The 19016-nt window shown below is 36.2% G+C and overlaps 3 protein-coding genes across 3 annotated transcripts; 2 read left to right on the top strand and 1 right to left on the bottom strand.

The window, feature by feature from the left end:
• Positions 1–4825: 4825 nt before the first annotated feature.
• On the bottom strand, positions 4826–8907 carry LOC122325155 (thioredoxin reductase-like selenoprotein T1a). The gene is made up of 6 exons (XM_043220072.1): positions 8744–8907; positions 8126–8236; positions 7443–7569; positions 7000–7087; positions 6366–6532; positions 4826–5314 (listed from the first exon to the last, which is right to left on the bottom strand). The coding sequence occupies exons 1-5, from the start codon at positions 8872–8874 to the stop codon at positions 6408–6410; spliced, it is 582 nt and encodes a 193-aa protein (XP_043076007.1). The 5' UTR covers positions 8875–8907; the 3' UTR covers positions 4826–5314; positions 6366–6407.
• A 1141-nt stretch (positions 8908–10048) lies between these two features.
• Positions 10049–12079, top strand: LOC122325167 (stress-associated endoplasmic reticulum protein 1-like). The gene is made up of 3 exons (XM_043220108.1): positions 10049–10256; positions 10474–10549; positions 11353–12079. Exons 1-3 carry the CDS (start codon positions 10176–10178, stop codon positions 11391–11393), a joined length of 198 nt encoding a protein of 65 aa, XP_043076043.1. The 5' UTR covers positions 10049–10175; the 3' UTR covers positions 11394–12079.
• Positions 12080–12758: 679 nt separating this feature from the next.
• LOC122325090 (protein fuzzy homolog) lies at positions 12759–16781 on the top strand. Its single transcript, XM_043219978.1, is given in 3 exon segments — positions 12759–12915; positions 14255–15190; positions 15193–16781. Coding segments are annotated over 2 exon segments (1275 nt in total). The 5' UTR covers positions 12759–12915; positions 14255–14305; the 3' UTR covers positions 15583–16781.
• Positions 16782–19016: the final 2235 nt, after the last annotated feature.

Genomic DNA, 19016 nt, shown 5'->3' with positions numbered 1-19016 from the left:
AGATGCTCATTCCAGTTTATTGGCATCACACAGCAGTGAGTATCCACATAATGCGTTGGACAGATGTCATGGATGGACCATTAACAAAATATATTTACTATCCCTTATACAATAATTATACTAACTTTGGAAATGTTAACTCTCACCACTTTGTTTTCCGTTTAAAAGTATGTAATATGCAAAATACCATACAAATAATTTGTAGGGGCATACTCACAAACAGGCATGAGGTAATAAGTTTTTGTCCCTGATAAAATTCAGCACATCAGAGATTGAGGGGAAGTCAGGGCCTAATGGTTAGAGAGGCAGATTTATAACAAGACTGTTCAAGCCTTAGTAATTTACCTTTTTAAGATTTAAGACTTTAAGATTTTTGCCGCTTATGCTTTCACTTGATAGGACAGTAAATGAACAGAAAACAAAATAGATAGGTCATCAATAGTTCCATGAGTTAAACTGAATTAAACTAAGCCCAACGCGTTGCCTACAAGGCTATCAACACAATTAAACAGATTTTAACATTTTAAACTAGCAACACTGTCCCATGCTTCCTTTTGAACCTAATTCACAGTTTATAATGGTTTTGTATATGGTCATTTATACAATTAAGGCTTTATTGAGCAAATTTGGTTTGTTTTGGTTTGGAGAGTTGACTAGGTGGGTTGGTAAAACTGAGAATTGTTGAAAGTGTAAAATAAGGCCACCCACATGCACATTCAGTGTTTCACGAATTTTGTGTGTTCTTCCTCAGATGTGCCCCATGATAAAACAACAGTCATCAGTTTTCGGCTCTCTAACTGGGTTCACCCAATGAGAAAGTTAAAGAGTACATGAATGTGGATGAGGCCTTCTGGACAATGGACACATGTGTCCTCTCTGATCTGGGGTCAATTCATTTCGGTTTAACTCATCACCAGGTAACTACCCATAATTTTACTGTGTTTCTATCAACACTTTCTGTCATCATGCGCTTGAACTCTCTGAATGCTCTGTTCTCTTTTTTTCAGCACAATTCAGGTTTCTTGGAAGTACTACTCTAACGAGATAAATTTCTCACTGTGTTTCCAGATGCTTCTGCACAAGTTTTGTATCCTTTTATTATTTTTTTGCGAATGCAGCAATATTACCTTTTATTCATTTTAAGCAGCAATAACTGTGTGAAAGTGGCTGTATATACTCATTCACTATTACTTAACCCTAAAAATCTTACTGTACAGTAATTGTTAAAAAACCTGTTACACAATCTACTACATGTCATATGATTGATAGTTCATAATTTTTATTAAGTACAAGTATATAATGTCCCTCTTTTAGGTTCTTACATATGTAAGTATATGTAAGAATAGCTTTATATTGTAATATTTTAAGATGAACACTTACTGGGCGGAGCCATTTAGGTTTACTTCTATGTGTGATTTTTTTTTTTTTTTAAATCATGCACATCAAGTACATCAGGTTTTGTGGAGGTCATGATACACAATGGCACAAGCGTTGTTGTTTTTATGCTCTGTTTTTATGATACACATAATGCAACTGCATTGAAATACACTGAAAAAAATATTCATTGACTTTACTAAAAGTGGTTTGCAAACTATTTGCCGCCATCATAAAAACAGGGCTTTAATCATATAACAAACATTTAAATAGCATATTAATAAAACTTATTAGCGGATATAAGATACAGAGTGACAACTGATATTTATTTTCATTTTATGTAATATGCTATACTGTTATAAAGATGTGATCGGATCAGATTTGCACCTTATTTTGATATTATCTTAATATTGGCACAAAATAATATGCACTTTTTCATTTGGTTCTCTGAATCAAATTCTGATGTTTAATGTCTCATGAGGCAGTATAAACCTAGTGTATCAAAGATGATACTTAACATGTAAGATGATAAGATGATACTTGATGTAGATGATTTTAAAGTGATTTGAAAATGGATTTAGTCGATTGCTGGTGTTTGTCCTTATTGTAAATTAGCTACAGCTATCCCTCAGGAAACTTGGCTGTCATCATTCTGAGCAGTAAGAAGGAAAGGATCTGTATTGTGTACATGATGATACGCCGTCTCCTCTCTGTCAGTCAGAGCCCTCTTTCAGTCTAACGGCAGAAACCACTTGTTTACCATAACAGCGGCGGCATTTGGTAGGGTTTATTGCTATTACGCTGAAACAGATCTCAGTGTCTCAAACGGACTGATTATTGATCGAAGGACAGGACAGTCTGAAGTGCTTAAAGCAGCAGATCGATCAAATATGGACATTTCATGAAGATTTACTCACGCTTTGTCATTCCAAACCTGTAGGATTTTCTTTCAACTGTGGAATATCAAAGAACATATTTTGAGAAATGTTTTGTTACCAGCATTTCTGGGAAACATATCTGGGAAAGCAAGTCATACAGGTTTAAAGTCACATGAGGGTGAGTAATTGATGATAGTATGTAAAAAAAAATTTTTAGTCTATATATTTTATTCTACTACAGCCACTAATGCAGAGAACACTATTAATTTGTTACTATTTTTGCTTTTATTTATTTTTATTAAAACCTGTCTATAAAGAAACAGATTTGTATTTAAAAGATGAAGATCCAGAATCTAAGCACAGCAACATTAAGTCATTTCATTTTAACATATGGCATTTAATCTAGTGTTAATGGTAATTTCTTCATACATTTTGTTAAAATTCATTTAATGACTTTATGTCATTCCAAACCTATGAGACTTAAGGTGATTTTTGAAACACAAATGAAAATAGAAAAGAGGCAGTGCTTCGGTGGATCAAACTTTTTATTTGAAAGTACAAGAATATTTGATGAATCACATTTTTCAAAAATGTTTTCAAGTGCTTGAATACAAGAGACTTTATATGATATATTCAAGAGCACTTTATAAGATATTAATTTAGGCATTTATTTAACATTGATCAATGCACATCCACATCAAATAAAGTGAACAGGAGATCAAATGGTCAAATGTTAAAAAGTTTTATATTTATTATTTTCATTTAATAAATGAATTAAAAATATATATATTTGTGGAGATGAACAAGGTGAGACTTGTTGATTTGAAACAACAAGGATAAGCAATTGATTTCAGAAAATAAAAATAAATAAATATATATATATATATATATATATATATATATATATATATATATATATATATATATATATATATATATATATATATTTAGTATTATAAAAATTCTTAGTTTACATAATGTGTGTCCATTGTATATATTATGCATATATTGTATATTTTGACAAAACTTTATGACTGATATTTACATGTATAAGCTAGAAATTTCATATATAAACAACATTTTTCTTAATTTATTTTTTTATTTATACGCAAGTATGCACAGTACACATATGTCATGTAAACAACATTTTTATTTTGGTTGCGATTAATTGCAAATTAATCACTTGACAGCACTGTTATTAACTAATAAGCCCTCTGGATAAAGGTATAGTACACAAAATGACATAACTGCGTAGCTCTTGTTTTCTGCTGAACAGGTTGAGTATGGATGCTTGGGGTGGGCGGAGTCTAGATGAAGGCGGGAGAAGGATGAGATCATGGAGCTGGACGGACCAGGCTCAAACACCAACACCCCTGAGACCACTCTTTCTGTCACTCAACAGAAACGTAGGGGTGCGAGTTCTTGGGCAACAGTTGGTGTTTGTGTCATTTCTTGCTTCTGGACAGCAAGCCAGATTCAAAGTAGGGAGCTGTGAGCTGGTAAGAAAGCCCACAAGTGTTGTCTTTTTAGTGGGATCTCCAATTTAAAGACTTTTTTTTTTTCACACTTGCTACTAAATTCTATCGAGCTAAATGTTGTGTCTGCCATGTTTTGCTTATAGTCCAAAGAACACAACATACCTCCTCAAGTCCTCATGTGTAAGAGGAACTGGTACTTTTGGCATGCAGGGTAAGCACCCACATGGCTCTGATACGAGTTACAGCAGTGCCTAGCCTTCCCATCAGCCCAACACACCTGCGGGTCAGACCTCCACCTTTCCTCCACTCGCTGGTCACGAAGGTTAAGGAGTTTAAGCCACAGAGTACAGATGGAAGAGCCAGACAAAGCCTTCATCCAGAGCTGTCTGCAGGCCTGTCCATGAACCCACATGCTCGAAAGAAGTATGCAAAACATGCTGGAGTAATTTTACTTGACTAAAGAATTTTTGCGATTAAAAAAAAAAATTCTCAAACACGGCAGCTTCACTCAACCAGCTAGAAACAGTTAAAAAAAAATCTGCATAGGGAGTTATTTCGCTCTTACACTAACATCCAAAGCAATGAGTCTCAGCCATGTTGGCATATGGTCTGCCTCAGTGACAGTTATGTTGTTAAATAAAAAGTTGATTGATAGGTGATCAGGCCAATCGTAATGCTGAATCTTGACAATTTGTCGAACCAGACATGACTGTAGTTACCTTCTGGTGTTCAGTGAAAATCGTGCATTTCAATAATCAAAGCCTTCATTACACAAAAAAACCATTTGAATCTCAGTTCAGAATAGGATTCTAGATGCTGATAAGCACATAAGACTCTTCACCTGAAGTGATCTGGGTAAGACCAGAAATAGACCCTATTCTGGACTAGGTTAATGACATTACACGACAAATGGGTGAACAGTTACACTTCACAGCATGTTTAATAAAAAATAAAAGCCATTTTCTAGTGGTAAATGGCTAATAGTATGATTTCAATCCTTGATTGCAACCATGTTACTTTTGTCATCTCCTCCCCTCCCCCCCAAGCCTGTAAAAAGCATTTGCAAGTCTGTTCACATAATAAAGAACAACAATATTTAGTATTACATTTTATTCTTCTTTTAGTAAACATTTTAAGCTATACAAAGCAATATAAAATCCAGGGCTCAGAAATATAATGTTACTTAGTTGTTAAATTATCATGATTGGGGGTTGGATGTATAAGTTAGGAGCTTCTCACATCTACTAAATAAAACGTATACCGAGAGTTAGCCATACAGTATGATGTGGAAAAATATATATATGCCATCGTTAATTCTGTTGACTGAGCCATCTGAACTAAAATGAAAATCGGAGTCATTGTGATCAGAACCAAATGGTTATTGCACAAGAGATGGGATGCGATCTTAATTATATGGCCACTGTTGTTGCCGTAGATCCCACACCAGCATCTGTTGGTGATGCATCTCGAGAGGCACGTTGAGGAGAACGCAAGGACATCTGGCGTGCGCTAGTAGAGTCTCTACTTTCAGCGCAAACCTTCATAAACGTCACCTTACAACCGCAGGAGAGCTTCACCGCAGAACTGAAAGACAATGTGGAAAAAGTAAATCAATGCATCGAAAAAGGAAAAAGCTATATTCATCTGCTTGAACTCACTGATACTCTTTAATTCACCTTAACACGCACATAAAAATGTATATTAATATATTTGACTGTACAAAAAAAAAAAAGTAGCTACACATTTGTCATCTACACAGATTAATAGATGTGTTAAATCGTAAAAATTTTAATTAAATATCTTTTTTCAGTTTTAGTGTTGTGTAGTTGCTGTTAACGAAAAAGTTTTATTTTTGTAACTTACTGTAGCGAGATTGCATCAAACATTACAGTAATGCCATTTAAAACGTTGTATTTTAAATAAATGGCATTCTTTTAGAACTTTCTACTAGCCAAATAAGATACATTTTGTGATTTGTCAAAAATATCATGTGACACTACAGGTCGGAGTAATGTTTATCTCAGAAATAAATGACCTGATGTATTAAAGTTAAAAAAAACAAACAAACAAACACCTATTTTAATTTATAATATTTTGTATGTCTGCTGTTTTAAGAAAAGGACACATTTTGTTGAAAGGTTTTGATACACTTGAAATATATTAGTTGAATACTAATGTGTGTGTATGGATTGTATTTGTATACACACACACACAATACATAGACACACACACGGTTTATGGGGACTACTCACAATATTGAATTTCGCAAAACACTGTTTAGTTAGTTTTAAGCCTTTTGTTTCACGAGGACACAGGAACTGGATGTTTACGTTGTACTACCCGTGTCATTATAAACACTTGTGTCCTCAAACCACAAATGCCAGCACACACACACACACACACTATAGATAGTAGTAGTAGCTATTTTTATGTAAGCACCTAAAGGCTATCTTTGTGTAAAAGCTAGTGCATTACAGATAATTTTTTTTAAAACAAAAGACAATATTTTAAATATGTAAAATAAAACTAAAAAGAAAAGAGCATTTCATGTCAGTGCGGATCATGGCCTTGTACAAAAAATATATTTGAAATAACATTGTTTAATACTTGGTAGTGTTATGATGGTTAAACATACATGGAGGGGTCGTCGGCTCCGTTCAGTGAATCAGAGGCAAGGTTATGAGCGATGGTGTGAAAGTGTGTCCATGTGCACGTTCATCTTCATCTCATTCTCCAGAATTTGGACTAACTGCTGCATGGAAGGCAGGTGGCCTGACTCCAGCTTAGACCAGACTGGAACATCTAACCAAAAAAAAAAAAAAAGCCCAAAATAACGTTACCACGGCGATAGCGTAACCATGCCATTTTGCTAACTTCCGCCAGACTAAGCCATCGAATTAGGCTACCGCCACACTGCTCCTCTGAAAGCTTCAATAAACTTGTATGCTTAGCATGTTTAATGGACAGAGAGTAACTCTAAATGTTATGCTTTAATAATTTCTTACATAACACATTTTCTATGTGCTATTCCAAAAAAAAAAAAAAAAATGGATTGTTGATTATGTTGGTAATAACAAGGATTTTCTAAACTATAAAATCATTCAGTTAATACCTCAATTTAAGAAAAAAAAGGTGAAATACTACGTAGACTTATATACATACCACAAATAAGATTAATAACTGTTTTTGTTGTTCTTATAAAGTAAACATATTACATAAATATAAAAATGCAAATTCTATTTACATAATTTAAATACTCTTACACTTACCATTGAGCGTGATTTCAAAAGCACCTGTAGACATACACTGATTTTCAATCATATTGCTGAAGAAGAACACCATCATACAGGCATATATCTAAAAAAAAATAAAAAACATTAAATAAGCATTTCTGCAGCTAGTTTGTTTGCATGTGACTTTTGTGAATGGTTTGTAAATGGCTATTTCTCCAAACTGAAGCACAAAAATCAAAGAAAGCTAAAGGTTAACACTTTTCTTCTGTACTTTGATGACTACATTTCAGGTGAACATTAACACGAGAGCTTGCTCTTTGGTCCCTAGCGCATTACATTTTCTCCTATAACCACAAACGTCACTGAGGTGACAAAGTTACGGACTAATGAGCTCCATGGGGGAAAAGTTTGTATTTGGAACGTAGTAGCTCAAACACGGCTGCAACCTAAACCACCAAATGAAAAGTCTGAAGTCTTGCCTTATTCTCCTGACTCCAAACCCAGAGACCTGGAGCCTGCATGCCAAATAGAGCAAATGGATCCTTGCCCACAATGATCACACCAATTAACAACAGCTTAAACATAGACAGAAAGGAAGCAATGTGCCTGGAGGGGAGAAAATAAAAAAGGGACACTATATAAATTAATATTTCATACACAAATACACACAAGATGAATTAGTAGTATTACTATTGTAGTATAATTTTATTTTTTTTTTTACAGAAACACTAAATGACCAACAACATCCCACACACCGGCCCTTTTATTCTTTTTCTTCATAAGATAAATATGCATTCAAATTTTCATATCATGGTGTCTTGAATATTAAGTCGTCATACAACCGTTTTTGACATTGATAAAGCATATTGAATAATTTCTATGACGCTGACGTCTGGAGTAAGGATGCTAAAAAAATCAGTTTTGCTGTCAAATACATAAATGGCATTTTAAAACATGTTACAGTGCAAAACAGCCATTCTATATTGTAATCATTTCACAATATTGGTGTTTTAACTATTTGTAAGCACATAAAAGCAGATTTTGTGAGCAGTAGGGACTCGTTATGTTTTAAAACATTTGACAAGCAGCGTCTTTGGAAAACAAGGCAGTCGCGTCGTAGCCATGAGGACAGAAGACATGTAAATGCTTTGTAAGGGATTACCTGTAGATAGGCAGAGGAAGGTAGTTTTCTCCTTCTATGCGGATGTCTGGGTACCGCTGGTACAAAGCCTGCGTGTACTCCTCAAACACCCGCTTGTATCCTCAGGAGACACTGCAGAAAACAAACAAGACGATGAAGGCACACCTTGGAGTCTTTGGTTCACAACCAAAAGCTGGCGTGAAATACGACTATTAATACGAGGTTTGATTTCCATTTCAGATTATGATAAATCACGTACCATTGGGGAGCAGATGTTACCGCAGTCTCAGTTCGGCTTTACGAATCCATAAAGGCCGCATTATTAAACGCGCAGCGTCTCAAATGACTAAGTGCAAGCACGCATACATATACACTAATGGGCTAATCCTCAAATGACAGCGCTCCACTTAACACCGGATTACCAGGCCGATTATAACATCCTGCTGAGATTGACTACTTTTTGCGCCATATGAGACAAATTAACGCTTCTATCACATTACACTTCTAGTACGCGTGGTTAAAACCTCTGCAGGGTTAATTACGTCGAACCTATCAACACATTCAATGTCATACACCGGTCGGCCTGTTCCGGGGACGCACCGACCGACGACAAGAAGATATATACAAACTCTCACTCACCAAATCTGGAATTTGAGAAGTGGACCCGTGGCAAATTGAACCTTCATTTTCTTTACGCCGCTGTTATCCGCAGAGGCACTGTAAAGAAAACAGGCCCATAATATTACCACCGAGAGAGGTAACAAACGCATCTTCCCCCACGACGATTGTTAAGTGAACTGAAAGCAGGAAGTGGTGTAGTAAATTTCATACGGGTAATCCAGGAAGCCACGCTGCGATTGGTTGGAGACTGCTTGATGTAGGGTCACACATTTCGACGAAGAACGTCTCAACGAACCCGTTCATAAAAATAAATAATAATAATAATAATAATAATAATAATAATAATAATAATAATAATTATTATTAATATTATTATTATTATTATTATTATATTATAATAATAATAATAATAATAATAATAATAATAATAATAATCTGTACCGCATCATCTTTTAAATAATAAACGTTAAATGGTTCTGGTTTCTTCCCCACAAATATCTATTAACAAACATGATAAAGCCAGCAAGTTTAAAAATAAAATTGTAAATAATTGTCTTAAAGTTTTTTTTTTTTTACATTTTTGGACTAAGATCTCTCCGTTTAAATATGTATATATATGTCTTTATAAATATTTATATATGTATATAAATATGTTTTGTCTTTGATGAGGATGAAAAAAATATTTGAAAGTCTGTAAACTGTCATTCTTGAGGAGTGGTGAAAAAACAGGGTACAATTATGTATCTTAGGTAGGCGACTGAGCTATGCTTTGTTTCAGCCTCCCAACTTTAACGAAAAACCTTTTATCTTGGACTTTGTAAAATAATTTCAATGGCAATGGGACTAATAGATTTTGTATAATAAGAAGAAAATTAAAGGGGATAACTGTGTTAAATATATTCTATTTTTAATCGCTCCTAATATATATATATATATATATATATATATATATATATATATATATATATATATATATATATATATATATATATATATATATATATATATATATATTAAGCGATTCATTGGACGATCTCAAGTGAAAATAACAATTTCTTGCTATTTGCAGAATAAATGTTACACTACTGGCAGTTTTAAACCAAAACTATATATCCAAGTAGACACACAAATATAAAAAAGAACATCACAGACATTGTGCAAGAAGCCAAAATTTATATCTAAGGTCTTTATCAATATAAACGTTTAAATCGGTTTCTATGATACATTACAGATACAGACATACAGCGTTTTTTAAAAAGCTGGGCGGTCCAAGAGTCGGTCCATTTACGATCTTCCTGTGTGGGCGGAGCTTACATTCCGAGTACGTAGCACTGATCAGTGGTACGTAGACAAAAATCGACGTAGTTTTCTCCTCATCCTCACTAGTTTGCGTTCGTCATATTTGTGACCGTCTCCAGCTCACTTTCACAACCCACCAGCGTCTGCAACGATGGTCGCCAAACAGAGGATTCGCATGGCCAACGAGAAACACAGCAAAAACATCACCCAGAGAGGCAACGTCAAATCATCGGTAAGACAACTCTTCGAGGCGTTCGATAGCGTATCAACAGAAGCGAAACGAACCTCACGTTATTCAACGACTTAGAGAAAGTAAAATTAAAGTTCGGTTAAACCTATAAATATAGGCAAGTGCTAGCTTTGAAGTAAAATATTGTTTCTTATTACCTTTTTGATAAATCCCACTGCACTGCTACAATCAAATGAAAACTAAAACTGTATTTACGCAGAAAAACGTCAGTGATGATAAAGTTTCGGTGGGACCCTGGCTCTTGGCGCTTTTCATCTTTGTGGTCTGCGGTTCAGGTGAGTAACCAATACAACAACGACAAAAACAAAAAAAACAAGCCATCTGTCATGTCTCACGTCAAATAATAGACGCACTCAATTAAATGGTATTTTATTTTTATGCCGGCATGTGTTGCACTTTCCGTTTAGCCCAAGGTAGGTAGACAAAGCTGACCTCCGCTCATTTTTTTTGGCACACACCGAGAAACCTTGCACTGTAGTGAAGGCCGAGATAATAATGCACACTATTTACACGGACAAGGCTGGACTGATAGGGTGACTTTATCTGCTTATTTTCAACACGTGGATCTGCAGGTGTTGTTACTCTCCAAACAGCACTGAAGAACAGTTCCAACAGCCGCTTAAGTACTCCCAGGAAGAGCCAGCTGGAGGCTTTAAAACGTGTGTAGCCTTTTTGACAATGTCATAAACGGCTCCGTCTAGGTCTGATGTGCGGCACATGATTTGGCCCGGGCTGCTGCCAGCTCTCACCGAGTTTTACCCCGTTGCTTTCGAGAATCTGTTTGCTTTGATCAAATGACATTGTCCTTGCATGTCATCTCGCACTCTGTTTGTTTGCCCTCACTTTGTTTTTTTTTTACGGTTTCGCAATCTTTTTTTATCTGATTCAATCCACAAAAGCATACTTTTCAATTAGTTATTTGGAAATACGTTTACTTTTATAGTAAGGATAAATGACCACTAGCACAGTGACCCATTATATACCTTCAGCTGGCACTAATGTTTAGATTGACTTCAACAAACCTTTTCCAAAAGCTGGAATGTAAACCATCTGTAATGTCACTCTTTTTTTTCACCAGCAATATTCCAGATCATTCAGAGCATTCGAATGGGCATGTAAAGAGGACCAATGATGTCTCAAGCATCCACTCCTTGCCAGCGACTTTGCCAAGGAGCCTCTCTTCAAGGCTTTTTGCAGATTTCATTGATTAATCTTCTATGAGGTGCAACAATCCTATCATTCCTCTCTGGTGCCTTGTTAATGAAGAAAACACAAAAAGCCATAAAACTTCATTCCGATCAATTGTAATGTTGTTTTCTGTCAATCTACCTTGATGTTGTGTAAAAAAATCTTGACGCGTCACGAGCAGTGATGTGATTCGTCATTCCTGATTTCTCGTTCGTTCTTGAAGTAATTTTGCAGAAATTATTTAACGTCTTTTTGTTCGCTTTTCGGGCCCCCAAAAACAGCCATTTTGAAGTTTGCACAAAATAGAGTATTAGGAAATGAAAAGCCAGCCAGCGAATCCCAAAAATGTGTCTCTTTTCACACATCGTATTATTTTTTTTTTCTTTCACTTGTTTTCTTTGTAATTTAATAGCTGCCTCCTTTCTTGAATACGGAACTTATCCTGAATAATTTAGTTCTCTGGCACATAATCTTGTGGTTGTGGTAATGTTTGCCATAATAGAATAAGGCTTAGCAAATCGGCTTTTTCAGAATTGACGATGTTACATACTGTATGCTATGAAAAGAGGAAAGTAAAGAGGAAAAGAGCTGGACTAAAATAAAATGTTTATAAATGACATGCATTGTGTGCGTTTCTTTGGAAGTTATCCGCTAGCTCAGCTGAAATTTACAAGAATCTTAAAATGTTTGTCGTTTAACCAACAGGTTATAAGGTTTGAGATTACATTATATCGATTCTTATATTTATTAGCAGTAAAGAAAAGTAGCGTAAGGGTGTAACATGAAACAAACCATTTTTAAGCTGTTTAACCTGGCTTAAAAGAACTAAAAATAAGGAACCATGTTCTCAACGGAAATTTGCTGATTATAGTCTTTGTGGGAAAACGGTTACAATGATTCGTTACTTTAGTTGGCATGTGGAGATAAGCAGTGCCAAAGGCGGCAACATTAATCAAAGGTTCACAATGGGAGTCAATACAGAGTTGATTGCATTTCAAGGTATGAATGTAGTTCATTTTGGTATCTTAAAAAAAAAAAAAAAAAAGTAGCATTAAAAATGTTTTCTGTTTTTTTTTATTTTATTATTATTATTATTTTTATTTGTAAAACGAAATGCTGTGTGTTTTAAATTTTATATATATTTAAAATATTTAGTTTACTTAATATTAAATGTTCTGTACTTTAAGACTGTTTAGGATTGAAAAAATAAAATGTTAAATATACGCAAGACATAAAAATTTTTTCAGTTAAGTGCTGAATAATTCTAAACCGAACCAACAAAAAGAGCAGGAACCGTCTTTATGCACTAATTGCATCCACAAACAGTCTCCGGAAGGTGGCGGTGTGGCGCCATCAGTTTTCTTTTACTCTCTATCGGCTGCGAAGAAGAGCGGAACCGCTGTTGTCAGAGATGTTGCTGTGGATACGTGAAGTTTACGACTCTCAAAGTCAGGTGAGAAAATTAATATTTACAATTATTTTATTTGAAATCGAGTTATTTGCTGCTTAATTCTGTGAGGGAAAACCTTGGGTGAAAGTTATGCGCGGGAACGTTTATTACGGCAGTTTCGGAGTGGATTAACGTTAGCAAACACAGGAAAAAATATTTTTTTAGTCATTTTGACGCAGCTGTGTCACGTTAGCATACACTTAGCATGAACACCAGCTTTTCTAGTTAGCAGAGTAAGAAAGGGTAAGAGGGTGTTTTTTCTCTTTTATTTAATGAGGGGTTTGTGGATCAACTAGTATTTTAACTATTTAATGTTTGTTGATTTCGTGGTTTTATTATTTATTAATCACATAAGTCAAATATATATATATATATATGTGTGTGTGTGTGTGTGTGTCAGATGTACCTTTGATGTGCATTCAGTTCAGCAAGCATAGTGTCTTAAACATATCTTCAATTAAAATATGGGCAATTAAACATGTATTTATTAAAAATGCTTTACGTAAGTCATAGAATAAATGTACTTTTTAAGATGAATCTCTGTTTCCTGGGATTCTGCTTTTTCATTCTTTGACAAAACACTTTCTTGACAAAACACAACAGCGCAGTTGATTTAGTATGTTATATAATATAAAATATATCGTATTTAATAGGAATATGTACAATTAACAGGATCATTATTAAATACACATTTTAATAGCAGTATATTATTATATAGAAGGGGTGAGAACCAGAAGTGACATTTCACCAGCTTTACAATAGAGCCATTTTTTTTTACCATAGTTTGATCTGACTTTTGATCTTCTTTATTATTTTTAATACTAATGTGTGCATTCATCTGTGTCAGGGACAGTACTTTTGCCAATAAAAAAGGCTTATTAAGAGCCTTCATTTGATTTTATATAAAATCTCAGTTTCACCAAAATTGTCACTTACGCCTTCTAGTTCTCACCCCTCGATATTATGCATTAACATTAATATCTACATATAAATATAAACATAGTTGATACAATCTTTAACAAAGTGGGCGGGGTTGACTTTTACTTTAACCATTCCCTGCTGGTGGAGTGACCTGTCCAACTCGATCAGAGTCTTTAGCCATCTTTAAGAAGGGCTAAATACAATTGCCATGATGACTAAAATAACAAATGTTTCTATCAGTTTCCAGCTGATCATCCTGCACGTACTAAACTTGTATTTAAACATTGTAATTCAAAAGTAAAAGTACGTTAGGAGGGCATCTTACCATTCACAGGTGTCGTATCAGTGAACGGTCTTTTGCAGGTATGTACAATGGAGAAGTTCTCATGTGTTTATTTCTTTTGTCTTTGTGCACCTAAAGGCTTTTTAGGATGTCCCCATCATTGATTGGCGTTTAGAGCCACTTTCCACCATGCTGCAAGCAGAGACCCTCCAACTTCTGTGCCTCACAGCCTCCAGCGGGGTCCCTCTGTTCTCACGAGGCTCCGCAAAGCAGCTTCCCTTTTCCATCATCGGCTCCCTCAATGGCGTCCATATGTTCGGCGCCGGTCACGGGGCTCAGTTGGCGAGCTGTGAGACGGATCGAGGGAGCCGCGTGGTTTGGGGGGTGTTTCAGGAGAGCCTGATGCTGATCGCGGTGAGTGGCGGCGGAGGCTCCGCCATCAGCGAGCTGCAGCTGCGCCGCCTGCTGGAGAACGTGTGGAACTGCATGGTCCTGGTCCTGGGACGGGACGAGCTGGCAAACATACGCAATGTGGAGCGGATAAAACGAGAGTTGCGCTCTTGTTACCGCCTGATCGACGTGCTCCTGGAACGCGTTAATGACGAGCAGGGATTTATGGGAGAGCTGACACAGTGCGCCGATTGTTTGCTTCTCTCCCACTCCGGCTTGCTTCGGGATGTCTTAGACTCCTTCGCTCAAGCAGCGGAGAGCGAATTTGGCTGCCTGCTGGTGCACGGCCGCGTGGCACAAGCCACGGAGAAGTGGTGGTCGCGGCTGACGTCCCAGGAAGTTGTTCTGCTCTCAGCCTTGGTGCAGTCGCTTTCTGGAGCGTCTTCGTGCGACTACCCCGTCTTCCTTCCCCAAGGTAGTCCCACCGTCGCTATTCGCTTGCTCAGTTTCCAGCTACTTCCTGGGGTTCACGTGTGCGTCCTATGTGGCCCCAAACCCTCTTTGTGCAAAGCAGAGAATGAGCTCATCGGTCGTTTTTGGTCCACTTTTGCAGAGAACCTGCGTAGCTGTTTGGAGCAGGCCAAACATTCTACTCTTCCCCCGTCTGTTAGCCTTCGCTGGGACGCGTCCAGGCGCTTCTCCTCATCAACCGCGAATCTCGCCGCGCCGACACCGTCTGTCCTCGTGTCCGCGGTGGTGCTCCTTCGGGGGCTACGCCTCTCCTCTCATCGGGCAGGCGCTTGGAGCTCCTCCGCCTCTTTTATACGTTTGCCGTCACTCGATATTTTACCTGTCAGGAGGCATCGGTTTCTTCGACTACCTCGGAGGGTTTCTCTCAGGGTTTTACCCACGTCCCTGTGCAGTGTTACCTCGTCACAGACGAGTGTAAATGTTATGGCCTGCAGAGTTCCCAACACCAGCTCTTCATCCTCATGGATCTCTCTGTGCCCACGTTTGCACTCCGTACTGTGGCTACACAGACTCTCTCAGCGGTTACTGCTGCAACTGGTTTTTAAGGGCACTAGTTTGGACATGTATGGGTCACTGAACCAAACTTACTGGATTTGCAAAAATGAACAGCTCATTAAGGATAGTTCACATAAATCATTGTTATCTTAACCTCATGTCCTTTTTACGAGCTCCTAAAAATGGTTCATACAATGACAGCCATTGTTCGAAACAACAGTGAATCACATTTAGAAAAAAAATGGCAAGACATTCTACTTATCTTCTTTTGAGTTCCACACATGAAAGAAAGGCATGCAGATATGGAGGACATGGGGGTTAGTAAAGGATGACAAGTAAACTATCCTTTTAAATAGTCACTGGCAATTTCTCGTTGTGTTCTTTAAATTAAAGCTTGTGCCTTATTGCATATTAATCAAAAGAAGACTTTTTGTTAACGCTTTACAACAAGATTCAGTTTGAGCTAACAATGAACTACGTATCCCATTTATTAATATTAATTACCGTATCGTTATTTTTGCATCTACTAGTACCTTTTAAAAGAAGTTTAGAGTATAAATTAAACCTATAACACATGCTTTATGCGTAAGTATTATTCATTGTTATTTTGTGATGCTTAATGTATTAAGTACGTTAACAAATTGAACCTTATTGTAAAGTGTTGCTAATATTTCTTTACAGGATACAAACGAATGTGATTCTAGAACGTCAATCAAAATATAGACTCAAGAGCACTTAATGACTACTGTATAACTGTATATGTGTAGCACTCACACTGTGTGCATTGCTGTGTTGTTATGAAACATGGATGGGAAATGTGTTTGGCGTTAAAGGCCAACTAAATATTATTTTTGAAAGCTGTGTGTGTTAATATTCACTTGGTGAACAAATAAATGTGAACAAATACATATGCATCGTTAGATTTCTGTTTCATTTTCAACAAGGAAATTCTGCATGCTGCATTCTAGCAATAAATCAGCTGCTATTATTACTGAACCACATTCATGTTTTACTCAATTGTTGTTTTTTTCCTCCCTAAATGTTTATTTGTAAAAAAAACATCTGAAATCTGTGTAACCACGCCCCCTGCTGTCCAATAATATCATGTTCCAATATTATGAGTCTTTTATTTTTGTAACAAGAGTGGGTGATGTTAATGAAGTGCCTAAACGCTTACAGGTTAAATAAAGATATTGGGTGTGATTATCGCCTCAATTAACATTTTAATAGCATGTTTACACCTCATTTTAAATATAAATAGCATTGTACAGCCAGCACAATTGCAGCTAAAACATCGCTGTTTTTAATGTTCTTACAGATTATGGATTTCTGTAAAGCATTTTCTTATGAAGACTCCTTTATCAGAATATTATTGTGCTTTTTTTTTTTTTTTTTAGAGGATATAAAATTTGCAGGCAACTAAAGTGCTATAGTCCCTTTTCTTTTGTTCATATATAATTATCCTTTAACAAATTCAACTTAATGTCTTCAAGTGGTGGAAAGCGGTTTGAGTCGCTCCTTTAAGGCAAAGCACAATGCAGTCTTAGCGACACAAAGCTTTAAATATTCTTGTAGCACAGCCAGTGAGCTGTATAAAAGGCTAAAAAGATTACAAATAAAAAATAGGCTATGGAGCTGTGCATCCACACCCAGTCTCATTATATCAGCGCTTTGATGCAACCTGTGTTGTTAAAAGCGCTATATAAATAAAAATGATTGATTGATTGATTGATACTTGCTTTTAAGGAATAATCCGAGTTAAATACCGATTGAGATCTGTGACATGCCTCAGTTTGCAAACACAACGTGTTGATAGAAAGACGCTCACAATGGTCTGTGGGGCCCCTGATTGTAGGAACGTAACCATCAGCCTATCCCTCATCTCCCTGAAAAACTAGTTTGAGCATTCTATCAGACACAGAATAGGACCAGCAGGCATTCGCTCGTGTCTCTGACTTAAAATGTGAACAAGACACCAGCTTTAGCTGTCGTTATTAATCTGTATTAATCTCTATTGGAGTAATGCTTCCAAGCACATAATCAGGGCAGTTACGGGTCATCTATTTCAGTTAAATGAACAGTAAAATCTTACCTTTAAGCTAGGATAAATGTAATAATGTCATTATGGTCTGTATAAGCATATATGCGTGTACAATTATTAACACTTTTATTGGAGGGCAACTGTTTGTGTTATCGTGCCTGAAATGTCATCATGGGTTATGAAAGGTTCATATTTTGGTTTTGGAAGTCCTAGTCAATGGGTTGCATGCGTGCAAGGTCAAAAAACAGTTTCACTTTCTTTGTTTTATGTCACACCCGTGACAAATGCAGAACAAATTCTATTCAGGTGAAATAAAGTAAGTAAAATATGAGTAATCGAGTATTTAAAAACAGCAGTCTCACTGGTCAAACAAATATCTAGTGCAGCAATACCAATTAAACGACGTTCATTTATCAGAGGAACAAAAACTAAGATTTAAATCTAAATCTTTAAATCATCCCTCTTATTATAACATGTATGGGACGTCCAAAAATGACACTTCTATGAAAGTAAGTGAATATGAAAGTAAGTCATACAACCCCTGTTAATGAATCAGTCTTCTTAAGTGAAACAATAGGCATATTGTAAGAAGATTACGAATGCTAATATTTTAAACTTGACTGTCGTGTTCACTTTGTGTGGTTTCTGTAGTGGTCCTGTCCCCTTGCGTTACACAGACTAAAAATATTGGCTTGTGTTCTTCTGAAAAAGAAACATCTGGGACGACATAAGAATCTTAATTTTGAGGTGAACTATCACTTTTAATAGCAATGTGATGCAGAGGTTAAAAACATATTCCAAACAGGATGCAAAAATGGAATAGAATTAAAATATTTTATTTTACGTTTTCATTTAAAGTCGTGTTTGTGAGTTTTAGCAAAACCACCAAAAAATGGATTCGAATTTTCATTGAGACCACTGTGAAAATCAATTTTTTCCAGATCTACATGCTGATGTTTCATGTTGAAGTCAACATGAAAAGGCTTGGGACTCCTTTTAAAGACGACTCGTTTCAATGATTCAGGCTCAACTATTTTTTTTTTTTTTTTTTTTGAGAAAGACAACTTTATAAACAGCGCTTTCAGATTAAAACATTTTCAGGATGCGTTCATGCACTGCATTAGACGTTGTATAAAAGGCCATTTTCGAAAACCCATAATAGGGAAATCTGAATGCAATTCCAACACATTAAATTTCCAAAGAACAACTTTTAAAAACTTTTCTTTTTGTGATTCGCATGGAGTGTGTGGGCTACGTTTCATCACTGAACCCGCATGAATTAATCTTTGCCAGTTTTGCACAATTCCTAATACGCACGATTTCCATAAACGACCTCACGGGCTGTTGAGGAGTGCTGTAAGGAGGAAATGACAAACATCATCAGGCCCGGTTTACTCTTTTATGCTTTATGTTGTATATGATCGGTCACATGTTCCCTCCCTT

This window comes from Puntigrus tetrazona, chromosome 2 (assembly GCF_018831695.1).
Source record: "Puntigrus tetrazona isolate hp1 chromosome 2, ASM1883169v1, whole genome shotgun sequence".
Taxonomy (NCBI): Eukaryota; Metazoa; Chordata; class Actinopteri; order Cypriniformes; family Cyprinidae; genus Puntigrus; species Puntigrus tetrazona.
The sequence above is the reverse complement of the archived record's forward strand: the minus strand, read 5'-3'. Positions and strand labels throughout refer to the sequence as shown.

Bases quoted from the DNA above. Each gene is read 5' to 3' on its own strand.
- LOC122325167 (XM_043220108.1), top strand. From the start codon at position 10,176: ATGGTCGCCAAACAGAGGATTCGCATGGCCAACGAGAAACACAGCAAA. The intron at 10,257-10,473 runs GTAAGACAACTC...GTATTTACGCAG, and splicing joins GAGGCAACGTCAAATCATCG to AAAAACGTCAGTGATGATAA. The intron at 10,550-11,352 runs GTGAGTAACCAA...TTTTTTCACCAG, and splicing joins CTTTGTGGTCTGCGGTTCAG to CAATATTCCAGATCATTCAG.